Source organism: Rhincodon typus, chromosome 4 (genome assembly GCF_021869965.1).
Source record: "Rhincodon typus isolate 14 chromosome 4, sRhiTyp1.1, whole genome shotgun sequence".
Classification (NCBI taxonomy): domain Eukaryota; kingdom Metazoa; phylum Chordata; class Chondrichthyes; order Orectolobiformes; family Rhincodontidae; genus Rhincodon; species Rhincodon typus.
The window spans coordinates 119241049-119252221 of NC_063335.1; the positions used below are offsets into that span (position 1 = coordinate 119241049).

The following is an 11173-nucleotide window of genomic DNA, read 5'->3' on the forward strand; positions in this document are numbered from 1 at the left end:
GCAGCAAGTCTTTGACAGAGATATTGACTAGCGAACCTGGTGATACGTTGAAATGGCAGGCAGCCAGAGTCCCGGGTCATTTTTGCAGACAGAACATGGGTGCTTTGCAAAGCGGTCACCCAGTCTATGCGTCATCTACCCAATCTGGAGGAGAGCACAGACCTCACGAATTGTCTAAGTGTTCTCCTCCTATTCCAGTGCTGGACATCAATCCATCGTAAACAAGCCTCCAGAGAGCTTGCAGCTGCTCAGTTATTCCAGCTTTATCATCCTTGATGCTTTGCCTCATTATGCATACCACAGAATTGTTACAATGCAGAAAGGGGCCATTCAACCAATCCAACTTGTCAGCTCTCCAAATGAGCATCTCACCTATATCATTTTCAGATAATGGTCAAATTCCTTTTAGAAAACCTAGATTAAACCTACCTGTCCTTCCACACTCGGGCAGTGTGTACCTGATCTGAGTCATTTGCTGCATTAAAATGTTTCCCTCTTGTTGCTTTTGCTGCTTTTACCAATTATTTTAAATCTGTGCCCTCTCGTTCTTGGAACAGTTTCTGCTGAATTATGCTGCCTGGAGCCCTCATGATTTTGAATAGTTCTATCAAGTCTTCTCTGAGCTACCTACTTCCCAAGTCTCCCTCCAGTGCCTTCACATCCTTCCTAAACTGTCGTGACCAAAGCTAGACAGCTGAGGCCAAATTAATGACTTGTACAAGTTCAACAAACCTCCTTGGTCTTGTACTCTATGGCCCTATGAATAAAGTTTAGGGAATGTGCTTTCTTAACTGTCCTGCCACCTTCAATGACTTGCACACGTATACACGTGTACACCAAGGTCACACTATTGTGTGCATTTCGGTAACTAGTAAAGTGGTGCCTGACTCCCTTCAGTTTTGCTATGAATAGTCTGGAGCTTTTCATCCTTGTCTGTTCTCCTATTGGTTGGATGTAATTTTATTTTTGATTTAAAAGCTAAGTTCTGAAAATACTCAGGTCTGACAACAGGGGTAGAGAGAGAAGCAGTTAGTGTTTCAGTTCAATGGTCTTTCAACAGAAATGGGAAAAGTTAAAAATTAGATGTTTTAAGCAGCTGAAAGTGTGGGGAGAACTGACATGGGAAGATCTGTGATTGAGTGGAAGGCAGAACGGGTTGAATAACAAGTTGGAGTTCAAACGGAGTGGGAACAACCTTTTACATCTGCTAAATGTTATCAATACATAGATCCCTCTCAAAGCATCTTCTAACTTTTTTCTTTATTATTATGCAGTACTGATGTCAGTTCAGTTTGGGTGCAGTACTTAACACTTGTCTGTGTTAATTTCATCTTGCTATTCCGAGATACTTCGCAATCAGCTTCTTTGTTTTTCCCAAACTGCCTTTCAGTCTGCATGAAAATTTAAGAATTTTGCTTTGCACCTCTGAATCCTGGTTATTAATGTTCAACTAGTTAAATTCCCAGCATCCATTCCGGGGAGCACCCTGGTTAGTGATTTGAGCCACTTCACAAAATTCCTCTAATAAACACCCACCAATTGTAATGACAAGTTCAGTTCCACTTTGACTGTAAAGCACTTTGGGATCTCCTAAAGTTTTGAAAGCTGGCAGAGATATGTCTTTCTCTTTCTACCTTCCAGATAATTTCTTTCTTCTGGATTTTCTAAAACCTGAATTCCCTGAAGCTTAAATAGACTTGCACGATTGAATGTTGTCAGACATTTTTACAAGGCAGGAATGTCCATTTGGGATTTGACTTCATTAGAAAAGCTTTCGAGATAGATAGGGTCTCCCATTCTGAATCATTATCGTCCATTGTTTGCAGGTTTATTACCATCAGTCTTTGTATCACTAATGGGTCAGATGTTACCTTTATTGAATATAGGTGCCATGTTGGTGTGTTACCTTGTCCTCTCAGCACAAAATTACTTTCTTTGTTTTCTCCATCGATAGCTTGTTAATTTTATCCCTGTGGATCATTTATTTTGCACTGGGCAAATCTATTTAGTCCAAAGTTTTAAAAAAAAATTACTTGAATGTTATGTACTATCTAAATTACAATTAGAATTGAAATTGGGTTGCTCCAGTGTGTTTTAACCAAAATTAATGTTCATCACCATTTGTTGAGAGTACAGAATTAACATTTCAGGCCAGTCGCCTTACATTTAGTATTTTTCGTCCTAATCTTTTCCTTGTTCAATGTCTACACATCTGTCTGCAGCAAAATGGTGGGAGACCGCTTTGTTTCTCCTTTTGAGCAGAGGCACAAGCAGTCCCTTGTCCACCACTTTACTCCACGTGGTCGAAGCTGTCCTGACATTAAACAGCTTCTACTATAACTCCACTTGCTTTCTCTAAATCAGAAGTTTTACTATTGAAGCCTTTATAGGTTATAGCTTTGCTTGCAATTTTATGTGATAGGTGGAACATTGTTCTCGTCTCCCTTCTAGTCGCCTCCCTCTCCATTGCTTTTTCAAAAAAAAGTTATTGTTAGTTTAGGAACAGGAGTAACTTATCGAGCAACTTCTACTATCATTGAGATTGTGGCTGATCTGTGAATGTTTGTTTGTTTTTCTTCCTTCCAGTCCAGAAATGTTGGAGATCCATGGTTCATTCACCTGGCTTGGGCAGACTCAGTACAAAATTCAGCTGAAGGGGCAGGAGGTTTACACAGTTCCACTGAAGGCTTGTTTTGTTCACGCTGGTGTTTATAATCTTGGGACACCCAGAGTCTTTGCCAGGCTTGCTGACCAGAATGTGCAGTGCGAAACCAGCCAACAGAACTCAACACCAGCCTTGATAATTATCAACAATGTGTGAGGAACTGGCAGCACCAAACATCCCTATCACGATCAGTCTCGGAAGGAATCGTATACTGATTGCTTTCTTTTGTAGCTATTGTTGAAATTTCCTGCAGCTGTACCCTGCACCCACAACAAATACAGAACTAATATCTCAAAATTGTACAGAATAAATGGGAGGGAAGGGGTGGGGGGTGGTTGGTAGGTGGAGGAAATGAGAACTAAACCACGCGTAAAATTATTTTGTCTTTCACAATAAAAGGAATTCTGAACTTGGATGTGCATATGTAAGATGATTTTTGAATATATTTATCATTCATCCCTGCTTATAATTAGACCTTTTTTTAATGCGAACATTGAATATAGATGTGCAGTTTGGGCCATCTGTTGATAATGCAGTTTAAAACTGCTTTTCCATCACATTGTTTGAAATATCTGCAGTTGTCTGAGAGGATGTCAGTTGTAATTTTGGCTTTTCCTTTCTTCAGCCTTCATTTCTTTCTTGCTAAATGAAAAGACCAGTGATCACTAACTGTGTAGTTTGTGGGAAAAGAGCATTAATGCATGAGCTAACTCCTCATTGGTAACTGTGCAAAAACAAATCATTCATGTTCACCGTTTTAAGGTGTAAAATTAACCATTGCTTAAATGTCTTATTCCTATGCCCTGTTGTTTTATATACTCACTTGTTTCCTCAATATTATCTCAGGTTTGAAAGATGAAGCTGAATAATGAAGCATACCTATTCGATCTGTCTTTTTGGTTTGATTGAATTCAAGCCCAAGTTTCTTTCACAGCCACAGGGTTTTATGAGTTGGACCCAGCTAGCTACATTATGATGGAACTTTGCAAATTTAATGTTATTTAATGTATCAACAGAATTAAAATGAACACAAATGTCTTTTCAAGAAATGATGTATTATATTTATAGCTAATGTCTGTAAATAGAATAAAACATAACACATATATAATTTGAGTTTGTTTCTGACTCGCATGGAAAAGTAATTTTTTAAAAAATTTATTCTTGGTGTAGGTATCGCTGGCTGGGAAAGCATTTATTGCCCCGACTTAGTTGCCCTTGAGAGGATTGTAGTGAACTGCCTTCTTGAACCACTCCCTATGCTATAGGTAGCCCCAAAATACCACTGGGGAAGGAGTTCCAAGATTTTGATTCAGCAACACTGAAGAAACAGTGATATATTTCCAAGTGCCTTGGATGAGAACTCTGATTGATAATGGTGTTCCTATGTATCGGCTGTTCTTGATGATGGTGGCTTTGAGGTTGGAAGGTGTTATTTGCCAAGCTTTGAATTTCTGTGGCACATCTTGTGAAAAGTGCACACAGCTGCTACTGAGCATTGGTGGACCTTGTGGATGTGGCTTGTTCTAGAATGTTTCAAACTGCTTGAGTATTATTTGGAGCTGCGCTCATTCTGGCAAGAGGCGAATAAACCGTTACACGCCTGACTTGTGCCTTATAGATAGAGTATAAGCTTTGGGGAGTCCAGAGGCAAGTTACTCACTACAAAATTCCTAGCCTCTAACCTGCTGGTATTTGTATGGCTAATCCAACATCTGGTCGATGCTAATCCCAGGATATTGATGACGGGGCATTCAGTGAAGATTGTGAAAGGGTGATGGTTAGATGGTCTCTGTTGGAGATGGTCATTGCCTGGCACTTGTCAGTCCAAACGTGGATGTTGTCCAGATCTTGCTGCATTTGGACATGCACTGTTTCAGTTTCTGAGGAACATTGTGCAGTTGTCAGCAAACATCCCCACTTCTGACCTTGTGATGCAGGGAAGGTCATTGATGAAGCAGCTGAAGATGGTTGGGCCTAGGACACTACCCTGAGGAACTCCTGCAGAGATGTGCTGGAGCTGAGATGACTGACCTCGAACAACCACAACCCATTTTCCGATGTGCCAGGTAGGGGACTCCAGCCTGTGGAGAGTTTTCTCCAACTCCCCTTGATTTCAGTTTTGCTACAGTTCCTTGATGCCAAATCTAGTGAAATGCAGCCTTGATATCAAGGGCTATAACTCTTGCCTTACCTCTGGAATTCATGTTTTGTCCATGTTTGAACCAAGGTTGTAATGAGGTAGTTAAGTGGCCCTGGTAGAACCCAAACTGGGTGTTGCTGAGCAGATGCTACTTGATAGCACCATTAACGACACCTTTCATCACTTCACTGATTTAACAGTAGACTGGTGCAATAATTGGCCGGGTTGGATTTGCTCTGCTTTTTGTTTACAGGACATGAGCAGTTTTCCACATGGTCATGTAGATGCCAGTGTTGTAACTGTGTACTGGAACAGCTTGGCTAGAGCTGCCCCAAGCTCTCTAGCACAAGCTTTCAATACTGCTGGAATGTTGTCAGGTCCCATAGACTTTTTAGTATCCAGTGCCTCCAACCATTCCTTGATATCACATGGAGTGAGTTGAAAGTGATTGCAGGATGGATCTATGATGCTGGGGACTCTGGAAGGGCCCAAGCTGGATCATCAACTTGACACTTCTGGCTGAAGATTGGTGTGAATGCTTTGGCCTTATCTTTTGCATTGATGTGCGGGGATCCCGCAGCATTGAGGATGGGGATGTCTTTGGAGCCTCCAGAGTTTAAATGTACTATTCACATGGTAAAGCTTAGATCTGATCTGGTTGTGGGATCACTGGCTCTGTCCAGCACTTACTACTTGCCTGCCAAACTGTGTACTAGCAGCATTAATTTGTTGCTTTACAAGGTTGACCCCTCATTGTCATGTATATCTGGTGCTGCTCCTATCACTCCCTCCTGCAGTTGTCTTTGAACCAGGGTTGATCCCCTTGCTGGTATGGCAGTGCTGGGGATGTGCCATGCCCTGAGGTTACAGGTTGTTGTTAAAGTACAATGCTGCTGCTGATGGTCTTGGGGATACCCAGTCTTGAGCTGCTAGATCTGTCTGAAGTTTCACCTATTTAGAATGGTGGTTGTACCACACAACCATGGAGGGTATTCTCAGTTGTGAAGACAGGACTGTATGGTGGTCATTGTTCCATGGAGATACATGCAACAATTGGTGAGGATGTCGTCAAGTTGTATTTTTATTTTGTCATAATTCCTTACTTATCAACATTTTTATGTATAGGCTGCTCAATCTTAAACATTGAATAATGTTACTGAAATAACATTGCCTTAAACTTTTTTAAATTATGGGATTAAAATAATGGGTAACATGCTAAAAGCTCCTGTCCACTGTCTGTTTGGTGAACATAGAAGATCTCGTGGTATTATTCTGAGGAAAGGGCAACAGAGCTGTGACCAGAAATATCTAGTAGTCAAACCCTACCTTTGACATAAAAATAAACAAATATCTTACCATCATAAGATCTTGCTGTGTCAAAACTGACTTGTGTTTCCAGCATCAGAACAGTGACTACACTTTAGAAGTACTTCATTGCCTGTAAATGATTTTGGAGGGTCCTGAGGTGGTGAAAAGTGCTAAATGAGTGCAAGTTCGTCCTTTCTTTCAATTTATCCCACTGCTCACAGGAACAATCAAAACTATGTCCACAACCCATTATGCCATTAGCATTGGAAAATTTAAGACTAACTCTGTCCAAAATGATAAAGTTCAGTCTCAAGTGGATTCACAATGTTAACTTTGAATATCTAGATGACCAGGGAGTGTAGAAGCCAACTTATGCTGCCAGTGTAAGGTAGTGTGAGGAAAGGAGTGTTCTGAAGGACTGGCTGCATTTATGTACTGTCCTTTAGTGTAGTAAAATCATAAGATGGATCACAGGAATATTATCAGAAAAATGTGTGACAAGGGGATAGTAGGTCAGCTGACTTTTAAAATTGGGTTGACTGAGTCTCTTCAAGGGTAGAGAAGTAGAGGTTTGGGGGTGGGGTGTGGAATTTGGAACGTTAATACTAGGAAATTGTATCCCTGATTTTAGTTGGTACATGATTAGATTCCAGAGAACTAAAAGGTGGTTTGAATTGAAAAAAGTTCTAGTGATGGGAATCAAGTAACAGATTTCAAAGTGGGAAATTAATTTTAAAATTGGTATTACCAATCTGGGATTCAGATGCAACATCCATAAATATTTCTGCAGTTTCTCTTGAATATCCACACTAATTGTAAGTGTGCTAGTGTCCTTTCCTTTATTAGATTTGTATTTTCTTTCTTGTTTCTTATCCTTTTTCCCCCCCACCCGCCCCGGTTTAGTACCTCTTGCCCTGCTCCATCCATCTGATTTAGTTATTTTCTGTTTGAACCATCCCTGTTACTGTATATAATGAAAACCAAAGAAAGGTATGATGCTGGGTTCAACCATGACCACTCAGCTCCTGACCTCATACAATCATAATTCCAACATGGGCAAAAGAGCTGAATTCCACAGGTGAGGGTACCTGCCTTTGGTATCAAGACAGTGTCACAGAGCCCCAGAAAAACTGCAATCAATGGGAAAAAGTGCAAAACTCTCCAGTGGTTAGACTCTTACTTGGCCTAATTTAGGGTAAGTGGGGTTGTTGGAGGTCAGTCATATCAGATCCTCGGCAGAGTGTCCTAAGCCCAGGGATATTCGGCTGCTTCATCCACAACCTACCTTCCATTATAAAATGAGAAATGGGGATGTTCACTGATGTTTGCACAATGTTCAGTATAATTCACAACTCCTCATGCTGTAACAGCCCATGTCCAAATGCACCCATACCTCAATAATATCCAGGTTTCAGTTGACAGGTGGCAAGTAATATTTGTGCCAGGTAATGAATGTGAGATTCTCCCTTGTTGGAGATAATGAATTATTGATATTCAATGGTATCATAATTACTTAATCCACCATTATCAGCATCCTTGGATTGGCCAGAAACTGACTTGTGAAGAGAAGACTAGGTCAGTCTGGAGTATCTTGCCATCTGACTCCCCAAAACCTGTCAACACTGCACAAGTGTGATGGAATACTTCCACTTGCCTGGATGAGCGCAGCTCCATCAATAGTCAAGAAGCTTGACCCCATCCAGCACAAAGCAGTCTGCTTGATTGGCACCTGGGCCACAGACATTTCCTTCCCCTACTGCAGTGTTCACAATCAACACAATGCACTGCAGAAATTCACCAAGGCTCCTTTAGTCAGCACTTTCCTAACCTGGAAAGACAAGGGCAGATAAATGGGAATACTATCACTTGCAAGTTCCCCTCCAATCCACTCACCATCTTGACTTGGAACAACATCACTCTTCCTTCGTACCAAAATCTTGCAAATCCTTCCCTAACAGCACTGCGGCTGTCCCTATACTTTGTGGACTGCAGCAGTTCAAGAAAGCTTTTTGACCAACCTTCTTGAGGGCAATTGGGGATGGGCAATAAATGCTGACTTAGCCACATCCCGTGAATGATCATTCATAGAATCCCTACACTGTGGGAACAGGCCCTTCGGCCTAACAAGCCCACAGTGAACCTCCAGAGGGTCCCACCCAGACCCATCCCCCTATCACCCACCTAATCTACGCATCCCTGAACACTATGGGCAATTTAGTATAGCCAGTCCACCTAGCCTGCACATCTTTGGGCTGTGGGAGGAAACTGGAGCACCCGGAGGAAACCCCCGCAGACACGGGGGAGAATGTGCAAACTCCACACAGACATTCGCCCAAGGGTGGAATTGAACCTACGATCCTGGTACTGTGAGGCAGTAGTGCTAACCACCCAATGTAATTCATGGAAAGCTAAACTGTACCTGCTCTGATGAGAGCAATATGATTGATTTTTAGCACACAGTCTGGTGAAATGTTCAGAAAACACTTGGGGATGGGCAACGAGACCTGGTTTTCCCTGTGACACTCCCATTTGAGTCTCACTGAATAGTGAAATAAGTTCAACGGGCTGAATGGCTTTGCCCCGTTCTCTCCTGCTTGACCTGAACTCTGCAAATTGGACTTAACTCCCAGTCCACACAAAGTTGCCTGGTAAACTAGTGACGATTACAGATTAACCTGTGAATTCAATTATCACTGTAGCCCACAAGGTGGTGATATGGCAGCGCAGTCTAGATTCTTGCAGAATACAATTAGCACTGTCTTTCATCAGCTTAAATGGTTTATTTTCTAGACCAAACACGCATAAAAGGCATATATGGTATATAAATGAATAAGCTTTGAATATTGAACTTACAGTGATGAAGTTCCTTCAGAGTTTAGATATTAACACTAATAGACATTGAGAATGCAACTGGCCCACTTTATGTTTAATTTGATATTCCACTATTTCCTTCAGTCAAGCCATTTGGTAAAGTCTGATGTATGAATTGCTGGTCAGTACAGTTTTCCAGCAGCTTCATTTGAATGTGTGAATCCTTTTTAAATTTGATCACAGGATGTGGATGTCACTGTGTTTATTGGCTGTGTTTCTAGTTCTAAGAATAATTGGCCTTTTGGTTAACGCTGAAACTCTGTATTGCCACATAAATTACAGAACTTAACAAGCAGGTTTATAGGAATTTTGCTGACAGTGTAAATGTTGCCAGCAAATCACTTAAAGCTACATACTCCTTTGTTGACAAAATGATGAGGTTATATCAAATGAGAAACACATATCAGTTGCCCTTTTCTCTGGAATTGAGTCTTGATAGTGGTCTGTCAGAATATGAATGGGTTTGTTAGGGTACATGTCAAAAAGGTTTCCATTCTTGGAGATGAGAGATAAGGATAATCAACATAAGACAGTCACTGATTATTTCAATTGGGAATTTAGGAGAACCTTATTTAAGGACTGCTGATAAAAGAGAACTGCTGTTGAAGTTTTTCATCTTGTACTCAGCAGGACAGAATAGCAAGAATGCCAAATTGAGAGGGATTTATACTGCATTAGAGGATCACTAGCATCTTCATGATGTTCAACATTCCACAGACAGCTGCTCTCGCCGCATCCTGAGATCCACACTCAGTGCCATATGGCGCCACATGCACACTCTTAACCTTTCTCTCCAAAAGCATTGCAACGCGCTGGCTCAGGGCTGCACCACTCCACAGTTCCACTTCATCTTCCGGCTCATTGGTCATCCTAATAAGAAACTGTTTCTTTTCCTTTCAGGCATCAAGGCCCACAAGATGCAACAACTCAGAGATACCCTTGGCCCTCTGGAAACTTCCTCCCCTCCCCTTCCCTCTGACTCCATCCCCTCCCCCAACCCCACGTCCTGTCGGGTATTCACCATCCCTCCTAACCTTCTGCTCTCCAATGCTGAATATTCTGTACTCGGCAAAGGCCTCAGCTTTAACCCTCTGCGTCCCCACCTTAACCAATTTCGGGCACAACATGACGCCAAACTCTTCCGCCGTCTTCACCTCCGTGCTCATTTCTTTTGACGAGTCCTCTCCCCATCCCACAGACCCCTTCACCCAGTTCCAACACTCCCTCCATCTGGACCCCTCCTTCTGGCCTTTTACCTGCACTCGATCTGTTCATTGAGAACTGTCAATGTGATATTGGTTGCCTCAATTTTTCTGCCCCCCTCTTACCAAATCCAACCTACCTCCTTTCGAACTGACTGCACTCCGTGTGCTTGGAGCTAACCCTGACTTTGTAATTAAGCCTGCCGATAAAGGTGGTGCTGTTGTAGTCTGGCGTACTGACCTCTACCTTGCAGAGGCTGATACCTCATCCTATTTTCCTCTGGACCATGACCTCACCATGACACATCAGGCCATTGTATCAACTACGGTCACTGACCATATTTTCATCTGGTGATTTCCACCACCCCCCCACCTCCAAGCTGATAGTCCCCAAGCTCCACACAGCTCACTTCTACCTTCTTCAAAAAATCCACTAATAGGCCTGTCCAGGCATACCCATTGTTTCAGCCTGCTCCTGCTCCACAGAACCCATCTCTTCCTACCTTGACCCCATCTTCTCTCCCCTGGTCCAGTCCCTACCCATGTATGTCTATGATTCCACTTTACGCCGGTTTCAAAATTTCTAGTTTGCAGGCTCCAGCTGCCTCCTTTTACCATGGACGTATAATCCCTTTACCTGTCCATCCCCTACCAGGAAGGTCTTAGGGCTCTTCGCTTCTTCCTAGAGCAAAGGCCTGAACTGTTCCCAACCACCATCACCCTCATTTTGGCTGAGTTCGTCCTCACCCTCAATAACTTCTCTTTGAACTCCTCTCATCATACTATGGGTATCTGCATGAGCCCCAGTTATGCCTATCTCTTCGTGGGGTACGTGGATCATTCCTTGTTCCAGTCCTATTCCAGGCAACCCCTCAACTCTTTCTTCGATACATCAATGCTATCATCAGTGCTGCTTCCTTCTCTCATCTGGAATTGGAAAAGTTCATTAATTTTGCATCCAATTTCCACCCTGCCTTCACTTGGTCT

General features: G+C 42.3%; 1 protein-coding gene across 1 annotated transcript in view; it reads left to right on the forward strand.

Annotated features, from left to right (window-relative positions):
* Positions 1 to 2821, forward strand: part of LOC125482994 (trafficking protein particle complex subunit 8-like) — an 18249-nt gene extending 15428 nt beyond the window's left edge. The window contains exons 3-4 of the mRNA XM_048596219.1: positions 1275 to 1281; positions 2587 to 2821. Coding sequence (XP_048452176.1) covers positions 1275 to 1281; positions 2587 to 2821 — 242 coding nt within the window. The remainder of the gene's footprint in view (positions 1 to 1274; positions 1282 to 2586) is intronic.
* The last annotated feature ends 8352 nt before the right edge of the window (positions 2822 to 11173 follow it).